General features: G+C 38.9%; 1 protein-coding gene across 8 annotated transcripts in view; it reads left to right on the top strand.

Moving 5' to 3' along the window:
* Positions 1 to 18,398, top strand: part of neo1a (neogenin 1a) — a 434,693-nt gene that overhangs the window by 195,149 nt on the left and 221,146 nt on the right. For all 8 annotated transcript variants that reach the window (XM_062032365.1, XM_062032313.1, XM_062032347.1 and 5 more), the window contains exons 3-4: positions 6,869 to 7,144; positions 14,896 to 15,046. In XM_062032365.1, the coding sequence (XP_061888349.1) occupies positions 6,869 to 7,144; positions 14,896 to 15,046 (427 nt within the window). The remainder of the gene's footprint in view (positions 1 to 6,868; positions 7,145 to 14,895; positions 15,047 to 18,398) is intronic.

The raw sequence follows: 18,398 nt of genomic DNA on the forward strand, positions 1-18,398 counted from the left end.
TATTGAAACGTAGTACTGTTTGATTTTACATGAGTTCTACCAACAGAACTGGGTTGGTACCATATAAAAGTACAGCATATGATAACCATCCCTGAAGCTTACCCAATTACTTTAGAGAGATAAAAAGCATAACAAGTGAAATTCTAGTTGTTACTAGGGAAATTTAGAACCCAAATATAATAGCTGTGTGGTATTATCAGCATGCAAACTGTTTAGTACCAAAACGAGACCCCGCCAAGACCAAAAACTGGCCGGTTTCTTTGGATCCGTTTTGCACAATTCATGTACCCAGCCATCCATTTTCGGCCACTTGTCCCCGTTCAAGTTTGCTGGAGAGCTGGAGCCTATGCCAGCTGACTGTGGGCAAAAAGCAGTTCACACACAAGATTGGTTGCCAGTCAATCACAGGGCCTGTAGCGACAGAAAGCTATTCCCTTCACAGTCACACTTAGTGTGCGGTCACTGAGCAGGAATTAATCCCACGCTGACCCAAGCTTTCATAATGATAAATGATAATTGGGAGCACTACCAAATAAGTAATGGGTTCCTGTTTGGAAGTACAACCCATGCACACTGAATGGTAAATGGTAAATGGATTATACTTGTATAAAGCTATTCATACTTTCAAGGTACTGACAGTGCTTTGACACTATTTCCACATTCACATTCTTTGTTTGCATGATCAGTGTGTATGGGTTGTCGTACAGTATCCCCTATTGTGCTTGGTAGAAGCAATAACATGTACTTTTCTAATTAGCCTTGCATATGCTCGGATTAAATACATAAGCAGTATCAGATACAGCAGTGGTTCTCAATGTTTTTTTTTACCAAGGACCACCTCAAAAACACCAAGTTCCACCATAATGACCAACATTAAAATACAGTAGCGTAGTAGGCCTATTTTTTATAAGTCAGCGGTTTTATTTAAGATGTATATTTTATATTTTTAGCCACTGTAATATTACACACAGTTTTAACAGTAACACTGTGTTTGAATATCGGAATACAAAACACTGTACTTAAATAATAAATCAAATTAAATGAAATGCACATAAAAGTGAAATAAACATTGTACTAAAATAAATGTGTACCGTTTTTTCCGGACCATAGGGCCCAACGGATTATAAAGCGCACTGCCGATGAATGGTCTATTTTTGATCTGTTTTCATATATAAGGCGCACCAGTTTATACGGCACATTAAAGTCATATTATTTTTTATATTTTTCTAAATGTAAAACACTTCCTTGTGGTCTACATAAAATGTAATGGTGGTTCTTTGGTCAAAATGTTGCATAGATCATGTTTTACAGATCATCTTCAAGCCGCTTTCTTTCCGGATGCGCCGTTTTGTGGACGGTCTTATTTACGTGGCTCACCTTAGACAGCGTCTTTTGTCCGTCATCTTTGTTGTAGCGGTGTAGCGTGCAAGGACGGGAGTGGAAGAAGTGTCAAAAGATGGAGCTAACTGTTTTAATGACATTCAGACTTTACTTCAATCAATAACGGAGCAGCATCTCCTCATCCGGAAACAACCGGAAATGTGTCCCGTAAAAAAAACGTCCGACCGGAACTCTCTTATAACTAAAGTTCCTTAGGTGAATAATTGAAAAACTCACTACCGGTATGTTTTAGCGCTTTCATGGCGAGTTTACTGACAGATATAAGTAAGAACGTTACGCTACTTTATATTAGAAATGGCAACAGCGGAGAATGAATGTCCCATAACAAGAAGTTGGAAAAAATAATAAGCTTATCGACTAAGGTGTCGCCACGGACTACAAAGGCGGACCCGCGCAATTTTTCAGGATTTATGCAGATCCCAAATACAGATCAGCAGGTACCAGAAGGTAAGAAAAGTTGCTTTTGCATAATATTGCGAAACAAAACACCAGATAATATGTCTTACCTTATACACACACCATAATAATACTCCTATGTTTAATGCGTCGACAATCCATCAAGCGGTGCGGCTTCATAGCTTACCAAAGTCGTACTAAAACATTTTGATAGATTTTTGAGCGCCGTGTGTAATGTTCTTTATTTTCAATGGAACATTTAAAATGTTGGTGTTGTTTACTTGCGTCATATTGTCATCATTGTGCAGTCTACAGTATCTCTTATGTATGACTGCCATCAACTGGTCACACTTATCATTAGACCATGTACCAAATACAATTGCTTCGAGGTCGGTAAGCAAAACCAGAATTACTTCGTACATTAGGTGACCGGGTTGTAAGGCGCACTGTCGAGTTTTGAGAAAATAAAAGATTTTAAGTGTGCCTTAAAGTCCGGAAAATACGGTAAATACAGATGAGTTGAGTTATAGAAATGATGGCGGATGACTTTAATGTTTGTGTCATAATTGTTTATTTTGGCGTCGACTACGGCCTACAATTGTCGGATAGTAACGATTTTCTTTGTAGGCGGATAAACCTTTGATAACGGCTCGAGTCACATCATTACAATATTTAACCACTAGATGGAGCCTGCGTATCACTCGTGGTACACGTACCAAAGTTTGAGAATCACTGAGATCTGATATTAAATTCTCAGTCATTAGTGCCCACTTAAAATATGATGTTAAACTTAGTAATGTTCAACGGCCAATAAGCACAGTGATAACGAAGACTACCCGAATAACCAGCAAAGATCAAAGTCTCTAAAAGTGCAAGTACGAAGGATCCTCTGAATATTCCCATATATAATTTTCAAAATAAATTAAATCTTTATAAAAAGACAGAGTTGCACCCCAGCAATCCCCTGTTGCATATATATTATTCACACAGCCTCTCATCCAGTATAACTAATATTTAATCAAATGGAGAATGTGGTTGCCATGTCGGTGGTATGCTCTCCTTCTAGTGATTGATCGCTGCGATACAAACATGTCAATACCGGCGGAAGCTAAGCCTATATTAGTTGAACCTCCAAGCAGCAATTCAGCTGAGGGGAATCTTTAGCTGTTTGACTCTTATCTCCAAGTGAGATTTCCCCTGGATTCTGTCTTGGCAGGGGATTTAAGGGGCTGTTTAGGCGAGATAGCCCCCCAAGATAAATCACCCATCAGAAAGATTTCAGCCTCTCTTAACAGCATGGTTACAAATCCTCCTTTTTCCGCTCCACGATACCTACTCAACCTGCCATGGATGTACTCAATATTGGTGCTAACCATTTACAGGAATCTAATCGAGTAATCTCATGATACTGTATCGCAAATAGGGATGTGTACTGAAACTACATTCCTCAATGGCAACTGTCCAGACGTAAACGGTAGTGAAGAGACCGGAAAAAAGTAGCTATCAGTGCCTCGTTTCAGTTCGTAATTAAAATACAGACTCGGCCACCTGCAACGTGGCGAAAAGTGATATTGTGCAAGTAACATCTTGTACGTAATGTAGCGTCCCGACAGAAGCACATAGCCTGACGCTCTTTTAAAGCTTTATTGTAGACCTTAAAGGGGACCCATGATGATTTTAGGCCCTGTCTACATTAAGCCGGATAACTCCTTAAACAAATAATTATTTAGCCTAAGCCCCGTGTCAGCCACACTAAACCATCGTTTAAGGTTCCCCTCCTTGTATAATTTTTTACACGGGTGAGTGCTCCGTGTATTTCTTGAATCTCCGGCTCTTAGCTTTGTATGGACTCATTCATCGTTTACAAACTGAGTTTGGAGAGGAAGTGACGCCAGAAAGACCGCGAGCCACACAGGAAGTGACGTCAGAAAGAACGCGCCACAGCCAGCTTCTTAACAAGTGGTTTCGTAACTCGGAGCTAACCACTGGAAATATGGAGGCGAGTCATCCAGACATGCCCGTGTTTCTCCTTCCTCTACATGTACAGACGCTTGTGGAAATCACACATGAATACCTCAAGAGAAGGAAACACGCGAGTGCAGCTATTTGGGATACAACACTTCTTAGACGGCAAGAGAACTTTGGAATGTCCAGGTCAGCTGTGATTCTACTATCAAAAAACTTTGTCCATTTGTCGAAGGAGAGACAACGAGAATGCGGGCTCCCGTGGATGTGATAAAAAAGGTAGCGTGTGCTTTGTATTACCTGGCCGACGAGGGAAGACTACGGAAAACAGCGAATGCTTTCGGACTGGCAAAGCAGACTGTATCAGTTATTGTAAAATATGCACACAAATGTGGGGCGGTATAGCTCGGTTGGTAGAGTGGCCGTGCCAGCAACTTGAGGGTTCCAGGTTCGATTCCCTGCCTTCTGCCATCCTAGTCACTGCCGTTGTGTCCTTGGGCAAGACACTTTACCCACCTGCTCCCAATGCCACCCACACTGGTTTAAAAATCTAACTTAGTTATTGGGTTTCACAATGTAAAGCGCTTTGAGTCACTAGAGAAAAGCGCTATATAAAATATAATTCACTTCACTTCATATCAATGTATAGGATAAATAGCAGTGGTATAAGGATAGACCCCTGTGGCACGTCAGTTTTTTTTTTACCGTAAGTGGACTTAATTTGTTTTGGAATGAAAACTAAAAATGAGACAAAGAGTCATGATTTTATGATAAAAACAGTTTTTCACAAGACCGTAAATGACACGTGTAATGCCCCCTACTGGTGGTGTTTATAGATGCATGGAAGTCACAGCCAATGGTAAAAATTAGGGATGTGCGTATCGATCCTATGGTATCGATATATCGATACTCACACGCTACTCATTTGGCATCACTTTTCTGAAAAAAGTATCGATATAAACCAAAAAACGGCGTGTGGGGGGTGCAAGCATCACTTTCAGATGTTTTTGATGACTTACTTAACTTACTATGTGCTGGGACACCCCTGTACCTGGCAGAGTATAGAGCTGGCCCAGTCACGTGACAGGAGACAGCGAATGAGCGTCGTCAACGTGCAACACACACACAGCCAGCCGACAGCGTTGTTTCTTTTCCTGAACAGCAATCTGAGACTTCAGTAAAGTGTGACGTGTGACGACATATCTCGAGTACACTAAAGGTGTGATGGTGTCAGACATTTTTGTAGATCATTTTTCCAAGTTCATTTTCTCAGGGAACTGTCTTTCGTATGCAGGTTTATAGGACAAGGAAATCCTAGTTTATTGTGATAAGGAAATTATTGACTTTGCTTCAGAGAAGTGTTATAAGTTTACTTCCACAAAGAGGTTTGAAACATAACATTGTTATGAATAAATGTTTTTTTAAGCTTTTTCTACCAATACTTTTTTTTTGAGAAATAAGAAAAGTGAAAATGCGTATATTTTTGTTTATATTTAATTTATTTTTCATATTTATGTTCTTTATTTTAATTTTACTTTTATTATATATTGACCATAATGAATGTGGTATAAATGGTCTGTATTTGTCTTGTGATTTGTCTTAAATAATAACAATAGTAATAATATTTTTGACTGACAAAAATTGCCAATAAGAAATTAATGGTATCAGTATCGGTATCGATGAAAATGCAAGAAAAAGTATCGGTATCGTATCGAATCCTAAAAGTGTGTTATCGCCCATCCCTAGTAAAAATAACATATTGCAATCCATATTTTGGGTAGAACTTCAACCCGGCACATGGAAATCCTCCAACAAGCACAAATGTGTCTGTGCGGCAACATTTTTTACTGTTTATGTCTGTTATTAATTTGTAATGCAAAACAGCCGACAGACACGCTGCACTAACTCAAAGGGACACTTTGCACATGTGTGTGCTCGCTGCTAATTTTATTGCAATGCGAAATAATTATTCCCCGTGTTTGGAGGCAATTATCGGAAACACACTCATAGGGTGCCTTTGGAACAATTGCACTCGATTACTTTGATGAAGGGAAATCTATAATATGTAAACTGCAAAGGGTTACCCCTGGGTTAATTAGTGGAGATGAGTAGGAAAAAGTAACAAGGCCACTCCATCAACCATAACAAGTGGAACTACCATGGGGACCTTTTTGGGACGGGCTGCGGTATGTGTGTCAGAGATTAGCACCAAAGTGAGCAAAAATGAGAGCTTGTGTTTGATCACCGCGTATTTATTGTAATACTTGTAGAAGGCTGGTCCGTGTACAAAAAAAGCAATCATATTTTGTAGGGTGGAAGATAAAGGATTTATTTTCAAATCCCCAAATGTCACAATGATGCAGTGGTGACAAATCTGACCAGCAGCGGTTCTTGTCACCTATGAGCATGTCCACACAAAAACAAATATTTTAAAACACACACAAAATATCCATGCACACAAAGTGGAGGCATGTAAAATAAGACCGCCCACTAAAAAGCGACTTGAAGATGGTCTGTAAAACAACTTATACAAAATGTTTACCTAAGAAGCACCATTACATGTTATGTAGACCACAAGGAAGTGTTTTAAATCATTATATGACCCCTTTAAGCAAGACAAAAATTATTTCATTTTTATCGTGATACATATCGATATTGACTGATATAAAAACAACTATTGTGATATGACTTTTTCCTAAATCGCCCAGCTCTAGAATTAACTCCCACCCACCCATAGACTTGAGTGCCTCGTTCTCCATGGAGAGTCATCAGATAATTTTTCTCACTGTTATTACTGTCTCTGCTAAATTCTTTTTATTGTGTTATTTATTGTGTTCTTTGATTGTAGAAGTTTCTTTGAACCAGGTCTGTTGTAAAAGAGATATTGACCTCAATGAAACGGCCCACTAAAATGAATATTGAATAAAAACAAATATATTTTAGTCTCCTTGGCCTAGCAACTAAAAAACGGACTTTATATGCAATGTTTCTTTTACACGCAACAGTAGCTTTTATCACCAACTTCAAAGCAACCTTTTTCTTTCATTTCCAAAACATTGTTCATGTCAACTCTAGTTTAATATCCACCTTGTCTCCTTCCGTGTAGGAATGCCCAGGTTCGTCAGCCAGCCAGCGCCGACCACTGTGCGTCTGGGAGACAGTCAGGTCCTGGCGTGCGAGATCAACTCGGACCTCTCGCCCTTCACTCGGTGGGAGAAAGACCGTCAGCCCCTGGAGCTCGACTCAAGGCTGGTGCAGTCACCCAGCGGTGCTTTGGTAATCAGCAATGCCACCGAGAGCGATACTGGTCTTTACCGCTGCTTGGTGGAGAATGTGGGGTCGTCAAAGTCCAGCGAGGAGGCACAGCTGCAGATACTGCCAGGTGAGTTGAGTCAACACAACACTAGCGAGACCGTTTACTAGGAATAAAACAAACAAAGAGGAAAAGCTATCATTTTAGAGATCAGGGGCTGTATTTATCAAGCGTCTTAGAGTGCCATTTTACACTTAAGTCCTGAGAATTTGCGAAATTTAGTCCTACTCTCAAACTTAAGAATAAAAGCTATTTATCAACTTTCTTAAGTCTAAGAATCACTCCTACTCTCCACAATATTTAAGAGACCTTCAGAGGTGTCCTAAGTGGTTATAGGAGTTGCCAGCAGGGGATGGCACTGAGGCGAGAGAGACGTGCGCAAACTTTCAGGGAGCGGACGGATGTCCTGGCTTTGATTGATGACGAGCAGCTAATCAAACGGTATCGTTTAGACAGAGCGGGTATTATTTTTGTCACAGATTTAATAAGGAGCGTCATCTCATCAGCAACATCACGCTTTCAGTTTCAAATTAGTTGCCTAATTAATGAATTGGAAAGAAAAGGAACATTTATTTTTGATTCATTGCCAATTTTTTGTCTGTTTGTTTTGTATTATTTTGTAGTTTATTGTCAAAATATACACTTCCATTGTCCACTTAAATATTTCTAAGATATTTCTTTATTCTTAGACAAGGGATTCCCTTCCGTGATTGGTCATTTCTATGAACACAGAAATTCCGTCACCTAAAATTCCGTTTACGGCACATAGTAATGTCGTAATTCAGCTCTGAGTGTGACACTTAAGATTCAGTCCTACACTTCGCTGAAAGTGTGAGTAAGACGCTTGATAACTAACTTTTAAGTGCAGCTTTCAGCGAAGAATTTCTTTACTCATAAGTCAACTCTTAGCAGACTTCTTAGGAGTAATTATAAGAAGCTTGATAAATACGGGGCCGTATTTATCAAGCTTCTTAGAGTGCCATTTTACACTTAAGTCCTGAGAATTTGCGAAATTTAGTCCTACTCTCAAACTTAAGAATAAAAGCTATTTATCAACTTTCTTAAGTCTAAGAATCACTCCTACTCTCCACGATATTTAAGAGACCTTCAGAGGTGTCTTAAGTGGTTAGGAGTTGTCAGTGGGGATGGCACTGAGGCGAGAGAGACGTGCGCGAACGTTCAGGGAGCGGAAGGATGTCCTGGCTTTGTTTGATAACGAGCAGCTGATCAAACGGTATCGTTTAGACAGAGCGGGTATTATTTTTGTCACAGATTTAATAAGGGGCGTCATCTCATCAGCAACATCACGCTTTCAGTTTCAAATTAGTTGCCTAATTAATGAATTGGAAAGAAAAGGAACATTTATTTTTGATTCATTGCCAATTTTGTCTGTTTGTTTTGTATTATTTTGTAGTTTATTGTCAAAATATACACTCCCATTGTCCACTTAAATATTTCTAAGATATTTCTTTATTCTTAGACAAGGGATTCCCTTCCGTGATTGGTCATTTCTATGGACACAGAAATGACGTCACCTAAAATTCCGTTTACGGCACATAGTAATGTCGTAATTCAGCTCTGAGTGTGACACTTAAGATTCAGTCCTTCACTTCGCTGAAAGTGTGAGTAAGACGCTTGATAACTAACTTTTAAGTGCAGCTTTCAGCGAATCATTTCTTTACTCATAAGTCAACTCTTAGCAGACTTCTTAGGAGTAATTATAAGAAGCTTGATAAATACGGCCCCAGGGGCCGTATTTATCAAGCGTCTTAGAGTGCCATTTTACACTTAAGTCCTGAGAATTTGCGAAATTTAGTCCTACTCTCAAACTTAAGAATAAAAGCTATTTATCAACTTTCTTAAGTCTAAGAATCACTCCTACTCTCCACGATATTTAAGAGACCTTCAGAGGTGTCCTAAGTGGTTAGGAGTTGTCAGTGGGGATGGCACTGAGGCGAGAGAGACGTGCGCGAACGTTCAGGGAGCGGAAGGATGTCCTGGCTTTGTTTGATGACGAGCAGCTGATCAAACGGTATCGTTTAGACAGAGCGGGTATTATTTTTGTCACAGATTTAATAAGGGGCGTCATCTCATCAGCAACATCACGCAGTAGAGCTTTCACAGCAGAACTAAAGGTCATCACAATGCTTCGATATCTCACCACTGGGAAAATGCACATTTATTTTTGATTCATTGCCAATATTGTTTGTTTGTTTTGTATTATTTTGTAGTTTATTGTCAAAATATACACTCCCATTGTCCACTTAAATATTTCTAAGATATTTCTTTATTCTTAGACAAGGGATTCCCTTCCGTGATTGGTCATTTCTATGGACACAGAAATGACGTCACCTAAAATTCCGTTTACGGCACATAGTAATGTCGTAATTCAGCTCTGATTGTGACATTTAAGATTCAGTCCTACACTTTGCTGAAAGTGTGAGTAAGACGCTTGATAACTAACTTTTAAGTGCAGCTTTCAGCGAAGAATTTCTTTACTCATAAATCAACTCTTAGCAGACTTCTTAGGAGTAATTCTAAGAAGCTTGATAAATACGGCCCCAGATTTCAAAAATGACTTTTTAATACAACGGCTCCAGTCTAAACATTAAAGAATGCATAATGTTTTCATTGCAACATGCTCTAACATTTCTGCTCCTGGCTTTTCATATTCATCTTTAGTTTTTTCCCATAGGACTGAACCTATCTGTGAAAAAGATACCGTATTTTTCAGACTATAAGGCACACTTAAAATCGTTTTGTTTCTTGTTTTGCTAGACAGTGTGCCTTATAACCCGGTGCCCCTAATGTAAGTAATACGTTTAGTTGAGCTTACTCACCTCGATGCAATTTTATTTGGTACATGGTGAAATGATAAGTGTGACCAGTAGATGACAGTCAAACATAAGAGATAAGTATAGACTGCACTATGATGTCAATATGTCTCAAGTAAACAACAGCAACATTTTAAACGTTCCATTGAAAATAAAGAACTTTACACACGGCGCTCAAAAATGTATTAAAATGTTTTAGTACGACTTTGGTAAGCTATGAAGCCGCACCGCTTGAAGGATTGTCGGCGCATTAAACATATGAGTATTATTATGGTGTGTGTATAAGGTAAGACATATTATCTGGCGTTTTGTTTCACAATATTATGCAAAAGCAACTTTTCTTACCTTCTGGTACCTGCTGATCTGTATTTGGGATCTGCATAAATCCTGAAAAATTGCACGTGTCCGCCTTTGTAGTCCGTGTGAACCCCGTTAGCGATAAGCTTCTTTTTCTCTTTCTTCTTGTTATGGGACATTCATATCATCAAAAATAATTGTGAATTGCAAACACCAAAAGTTTTAATGACATGTTCAGAGAGTAGTTATTCTGTGCTCTCTCGTAGTTGTTGCATCTTTCTTTATTTCTTGCATTGAACAAAGAGAGCACTGGCGACTAAGTCAAATTCAACATTAAACATACTCGGCCAATACATCTGATTTTGATTCCGATTCTGATCAATACTTTAGATTGTCGCTGTTTTTATGAGATTAAAATGTTGGGGCACCCACCATATAGGTAGGCTAAAGCTGCATTTCAATTTGTGCACCTGCAGTATTTATTGTCATTCTTCTCCTCTTTTAGTTAGTCCCTCCCCTTCCATTATGTACTTTAGCCAAGTGCAACAATTTGGCACGCTGCCCTCCATTTTGCTCCTCATTGGAACGCACTTTTGCACTCAAAATGCTAAGTGTATGTACAGAAGAACCTACAGCAAATCATTCACCTTTTTTAACACTTTACCAAAAGTGTCATTTGTAATATGTAGCAGACACAACATCATAGATCAACAGAATTTATGAATTTTCATTTGTATTCTTTGCTTGCTCCTGTGAGTACTGCTGTTTCTAATTTAGGAGGTAAATGGCATTCTGTCAGTATTGCCTGAAGCATAAAAAAAAATGGTGCACTACTCTCTCTGGCAGAGTTGCTTCTGGTGGTCTTATCAGAGAAAGCCTTAGAAGTTGTGAATTCCTTTGCGCACTGTCTCATCTCATCCCTCTACTCGTTTTGTTTACTACGTTGTTAGGCGCCAGGCTCCTGCCAGCAAAGAGAAGATATTAAAAGTCATAAATTAGTTTTCAACAAGACCCCAGTGGGGGATTTATCTCTCTTTGTCTCCTCTAAGGTGTGTGGGCTGCAGGTGTCAAAAGCGTGACTGCACACAGATAATCATGGAGCTGTGTTACTAACATTTTAGCTTTTCAGATGTTTTTGAACAATTTCTTAGTCCTAATTTGAATGTAATATTCTGGGAATTACGGAAATTGTTTGTTACAGGTATGAATGGGTACCGGATTTGGTGCTTTTATAGATACAGACCCAATTCTGTCCGTACTACCAAGTATTCATTTAAAATCAAACTATTCGTAGAGGACCGCCTTTAGGTAATGTTGCTATTTTCCATGGCAACAAAGCAAGCATGCCTGATAAAAAAGCGCGCAAAAGTAAAGCTCCACTTTTCAAAATGCATTATCTCAATGCTAATTTACATTGACCATGTCAGGGGTCTGCAACCCAACATGTTGAAAGAGCCATATTGGACCAAGAATACTAAAAAAAAATATGTCTGGAGCCGCAAAAAGTAAAAAGCCTAGTGTAAGTGTTATAATGAAGGCAACACATTAAGTGAGTGTCTCAGAGGGTGAAATAACTCCTGGAAATGACTGGTGTAAAACAGCCAAAGGTAAAGATGAGTTTGCCCAAGTTAAAGGCCTACTGAAATGAAATTTTCTTATTTAAACGGGGATATCAGGTCCATTCTATGTGTCATTTTTGATCATTTCGCGATATTGCCATATTTTTGCTGAAAGGATTTAGTAGAGAACATCGACGATAAAGTTCGCAACTTTTGGTCGCTGATAAAAAAGCCTTGCCTGTACCGGAAGTAGCGTGACGTCACAGGGTGTGGAGCGCCTCACATCTGCACATTGTTTACAATCATTCCCACCAGCAGCGAGAGCGATTCGGACCGAGAAAGTGACGATTACCCCATTAATTTGAGCGAGGATGAAAGATTTGTGGATGAGGAAAGTGAGAGTGAAGGATTAGAGTGCAGTGCACGACGCCAGGATGTATCTTTTTTCGCTCTGACCTTAACTTAGGTACAAGGGCTCATTGGATTCCACACTTTCTCCTTTTTCTATTGTGGATCACGGATTTGTATTTTAAACCACCTCGGATACTATATCCTCTTGAAAATGAGAGTCGAGAACGCGAAATGGACATTCACAGTGGCTTTTATCTCCACGACAATACATCGGGGAAACACTTTAGCTACGGAGCTAACGTGATAGCATTGTGCTTAACTGCAGATAGAAACAGAAGAAACATGCCCCTGACTGGAAGGATAGACAGAAGATCAACAATACTACTATCAGGAGACACCGAACCAAACTCTGGACCTGTAACCACACGGTTAATGCTGTCCCGCCTGGCGAAGCCTAGCAATGCTGTTGCTAACGACGCCATTGAAGCTAACTTAGCTACGGGACCTCGACAGAGCTATGCTAAAAACATTAGCTCTCCACCTACGCCAGCCCTCATCTGCTCATCACAACCCGTGCTCACCTGCGTTCCAGCGATCGACGGCGCGACGAAGGACTTCACCCGATAATCGGTGCGGTCGGCGGCTAGCGTCGGATAGTGTGTCTGCTATCCTACTCAAAGTCCTCCTGGTTGTGTTGCTGTAGCCAGCCACTAATACACCGATCCCACCTACAGCTTTCTTCTTTGCTGTCTTCATTGTCCATTAAACTAATTGCAAAAGATTCACCAACACAGATGTCCAGAATACTGTGGAATTATGTGGTGAAAGCAGACGACTTAAGCTGGCCACCGTGATATTCCAAAATGTCTGCTTCAACCCGTGACGTCACGCGCAAACGTCATCATACCGAGACGTTTTCAGCCGGATATTTCGCGGGAAATTTAAATTAGCACTTTATAAGTTAACCCGGCCGTATTGGCATGTGTTGCAATGTTAAGATTTCATCATTGATATATAAACTATCAGACTGCGTGGTCGGTAGTAGTGGGTTTCAGTAGGCCTTTAAAGGAATAGGCAATACATTATAATGGATTTATTACAATCTTTGCAAGCTGGGTAACGTTTGCTGTGGTCTGGGACAACATGGCACAAAATCAGAAATGCAGCCAATACTACATACAGATAATGTGTCATGAGACATGCAAATCTAAATTAAATACAGAAAGGACATAAGTACATGAAATTAAATGAGCTCAAATATACCTACAAACGAGGCATAATGATGCAATATGTACACACAGCTAACCTAAATAGCATGTTAGCGTCGATTATTAGGTCTCCACGCAAGTCAATAACATCAACAAAGCTCACCTTTGTGCATCCACGCACAGCTTTAAAGGTTTGGTGGACAAAATGAGACCTGGCATAAAACATGTCTTTCTGTGGCAGCGTCGGAGAAAGTTGTACATGTAAACGAACTACGGTGAGTTCAAGGACAGCCGAAATTAGTAGGACAAAACGGCGCTCGTCAAATACTGTCATCAGTGAAGCATAAACACAAACAAAATAAACAGTGGGCTTTCTTGACTTGATCTTGACTTTGTTGAAACTTTTAAGAAACATTTGAAAACTTCTCTTTTTAGTAAAGCTTTTAGTTTATGCACCTTTTAATTATCATTTTTAATCCACCTTGTAACCTTTTTATGATGTTGCCCCTGTTCTTCTAAATTGAATTGTTGTTTTACTTTACCTATGTTTTGTACAGCGCTTTGTGATTTTATCTGTGAAAAGCGCATTATAAATAAAATGTACTTACTTACTTATTTACTTTCTAACAATTAGGAGGGTTTGTGTCATGTTTGTCCTCCTACAAAAACATAATTAAAACAACAAATATATTTTTCCCCCATCTTTTTACATTTTTAAAAAAGCTCCAAGGAGCCACTAGGGCGGTGCTAAAGAGCTGCATGCGGCTCGAGAGCCGCGGGTTGCAGACCCCCGGACTATGTCATATACATGCTACAGATTAGCATCAGCGATTTTACATGGCGATTTCAACAGCTTCAAATGTGGTAATCAAAACTACAACCAAAATGCATGTTACAATCAAACACTTACAGGACAAACACTTGGTAGGGCTCAACAAAAGACAAGACTGACACGTTCAATTTAATGCCAGACTACTTTCTGACTACGGCAACATACCAAGGACAAACTGAAATTAATGCATTCTGGCAAATAAGACCTCAGAAAATAAAATACAACAAAATTGAGATTTAAACAAATAACATTTAATACTACATGAACACACAAAAGTACTGGAAATTGGTACCATTGAGTACCGGTATCCATTCCCCGCCACCAGGAATTGGTTAAAATGTGGAATGTACCCATACTTAGTTTAAGGCACTTCTACACTTACTTATTTGGTTCTTTATTTTATTTTCCTTTGCTTCCAGACTATTTGGATCTAATTAAAACATCCAGTGAGGTCATAAATACATAGAGACGTTTTGGTTATTACCGGTTGCTACAACAACTCTTGTCACTTGGATTTACAGAGCACAAATGAGCGTCCGGTGTTCACCATGGACGTTTTTCATCCAACCGCTCTCGGTTTTGGTGTCAAAAACAACTGTGCCTAGCACAGGAGAGCTTTTGACGTTTTTTTTTTAGCCCAACGACCCTGTTCTTGTGAAGGATGGCACTGTGGCTCACTAACTCATTCCAAGTTTAACCTCAGCCATAACCTACACTCTCCCCCCCTTCCTCATTCCAGAAACCGGAGACGAGAGGAAGCTGGAGTTCCTTATGCAGCCTGCGCCTGCGACTAAAGTGCTAGGTACCAGCATCCTCCTGCCCTGCGTGGCCACCGCTTTCCCAACACCGCGTGTTCGATGGATGTTTAAAGACAAGCTTCTAGAGGAAAGGTATTCGTATGAACTTAACTTAATCCAAGTTGTTGTTAAATCCTATCACTTTGCACTTCTTCAGCACATTTGAGTGTTTCACAGTTGAGCAAAATATTTGTTGTTCATGGCATTTTTGCAATCGTACAGTATTATAAAACTCGGTTAAAATTACGTTTACAACTCCATTATGTGGTTAATCCACAGTAACCGAGTAGCACATTTTCCTCCAACAGTCAAAGATGGGAGAAAAAGTTATTGAATTCCAGTAATATTTGCACCCGTTTAGTATATCCATTACGACTGTCAATGTAAATACCACTTAAATAAGAATATAGCAGTAAAACAGTATACCGTATTTCCTTGAATAGCCGCAGGGGCGTTAATTAATTTAAAACCTCCTGTCACTCCGGCGTTTACCAGAAGCCTGCGGGATGGCCGTGCATGCGGTAATTATTTTAAAACCTCTTCTCACTCCGGCGTTTACCAAAAGGAATGCGGTAAATTTAGGCGTGCGCTTTGAGTGTGATGTAAGCATACCATCATGAAAAGCACATTTAATAAAAAAAACTTTATTATGGTCTTACCTGTACTTATAAATGGAGTCCATTTGCAGCTCCTTCTGACCAAAAGCATCGATAACTTGGTTATAGAAGTCTGTTCAGTTTTAAAAGTCTCTCTGTCTCGATGGAGATATTCCTTTAATTATTACCTCCTGCTTCGATTGAAAGTCCAGTTTAGAAAACTGTTTTATTTTAGATACCGGTATGTAATCCTCCATGTTAAAAGTTCAGGCGAGAGAAAAAAAAAGAAAAAAAAATCTGTTGCTGCGTGTTGTCACTTCTTCTGCAGTACCGGAAGTCGCAAGAAGGATCACTAGCGCGGCAGCGCCCTCTACCACCAGGATGCGGGAGTCATTTAATGATTCATACATTGTTTGACACACGCAGCTACGGTACATTAATAAAACATAGCTGCTTACTGTTCTTTTTAGCATACTGTACCGGTATTCAATAGCTTGGACCTTAAATCCTACTGAATAGCTCTTTATCTTTTTTCCTTTGTGCGATTGCAAACTACTGAAAGCAGCTTCTTCCATTTTGAAAATGAGGACAGGTAAAGCGTTACTTGTGACGTAACGAATTTGACCCGGTGGAAGTTCTAGCCATATGCTAAATATTTTGCGAAATGAGTTTGACCCGGCGTTCATAATGAACCGGCGATAAGGCCAAGCATGCGTTAATTATTTTGAGAAACGAGTTTGACCAGGCAGTAATTCTAGACGTGCGAATACTATATTCCCTGCGCCAATTCAAGGAAATACGGTATGTAAATATAAAACCATATACACTACCGTTCAAAAGTTTGGGGTCACATTGAAATGTCCTTATTTTTGAAGGAAAAGCACTGTACTTTTCAATGAAGATAACTTTAAACTAGTCTTAACTTTAAAGAAATACACTCTATACATTGCTAATGTGGTAAATGACTATTCTAGCTGCAAATGTCTGGTTTTTGGTGCAATATCTACATAGGTGTATAGAGGCCCATTTCCAGCAACTATCTCTCCAGTGTTCTAATGGTACAATGTGTTTGCTCATTGGCTCAGAAGGCTAATTGATGATTAGAAAACCCTTGTGCAATCATGTTCACACATCTGAAAACAGTTTAGCTCATTACAGAAGCTACAAAACTGACCTTCCTTTGAGCAGATTGAGTTTCTGGAGCATCACATTTGTGGGGTCAATTAAACGCTCAAAATGGCCAGAAAAAGAGAACTTTCATCTGAAACTCGACAGTCTATTCTTGTTCTTAGAAATGAAGGCTATTCCACAAAATTGTTTGGGTGACCCCAAACTTTTGAACGGTAGTGTATATAACAGTGTATATATGTAAAACAGTATATATACTGTAAATATAACAGTATACTGTATATAACAGTGTATATAAATATAACAGTATATATAAGTGTGTATATATATATAATGTGTATATTTAAATACAGTATATATACATATATGTGTGTGTGTGTATATATATATACTGTGTGTATATATATATATATATATATATATATATATATATATATATATATATATATATATATATATATATATATATATTATACATGTGTGTGTGTGCGTGTGTATGTGTGTGCATATATTTAAATACAGTATATATACATATATGTGTGTGTGTGTGCGTGCGTGCGTGCGTGTGTGTGCGTGCGTGCATATATTATTTATATGCACACACATATGTATGTATGTATGTATGTATTTATGTATGTATGTATGTATGTGTATTGAGATAGTAGATAGTAGGGCTGCAATTAACGATTATTTTGATAGTCGATTAGTCAACGATTATCTTAACGATTAGTCGACTAATCGGATAATAAAGCGTCCACATATTTAATGTCTCTTGTTTTTCCATAAACTTCTAAATGCAGCTTGAGTTATTATAGGCTTGTGCTTACAGACAACAAAGATTACTAATTAATTCATAAATATTTATTTATACTGTAACTGTGCTGCTCATTCAGCTGTTACAAAAGATACAATTACTAATACAATGTTGTCTATTTAAAAAAAAAAAGAAAGGCAAAGTGCTAAAAAAAAAACTATTAACCTTGTTTATGTATTAAAAAACAGTTAAAATAGCAGCATTTAAAACAAACAACCAAACACAAAATATAACTTCCTCTAAAAGAAAAGCATTGTGTGATGTTTAAAAAATTAGTTGTAGAATGAAATGATACATTTTTTCTTTCTTTTTTAAAACTTTAGTCGTAAAAATCCATTGCTCTATTTCAGTGTTAAATCCGAAAGACGCTGCGTGTCACGGTTAGTTAATCATTCAATCATTGTGATTAGCCCTCTTCCTGGTTCAAACCTTGGAGGTGTGTGTTCTTTCCCTTGCATTTGTTTTCCAGTGTTTTGGGTTTTGGATAATTTCTGCGTTTGGACATCGCTGCATGTTTGGTCCCATCGGCCACAGCCTCCATCTGCCTTAAGGTCCAAGTTGCCGACTACTTAGCAGAGTTAAACTGCTCTCAATAGTAGGATGAGAGATTAGTAGAAGAGAGGTGGGAGAAATAAAATGCTAAGTAGAAAGGTTATGTCTTGGGGGCAGAGAGCATTGGATCTGCACCAAAATGTAACTATACAGTAGTTTTATTACTGGAATGCTCAAGACGCTTATTAAAAGTCGGCGCTCAAATGTCTGCTGTGTGTGTTTAAACACGAAACTGTGTTTAAACACAAACTTGGCTACACTTCCACAGGTGAAAATTGCCATTTAAGAACTTACCGTATTTTCCGGGCTGTAGAGCGCACCGGTTTTTAAGCCGCACCCACCAAATTTTAGAAGG

The sequence above is a fragment of the Entelurus aequoreus genome, linkage group LG02, assembly GCF_033978785.1.
Source record: "Entelurus aequoreus isolate RoL-2023_Sb linkage group LG02, RoL_Eaeq_v1.1, whole genome shotgun sequence".
In the NCBI taxonomy this organism is placed as follows: domain Eukaryota; kingdom Metazoa; phylum Chordata; class Actinopteri; order Syngnathiformes; family Syngnathidae; genus Entelurus; species Entelurus aequoreus.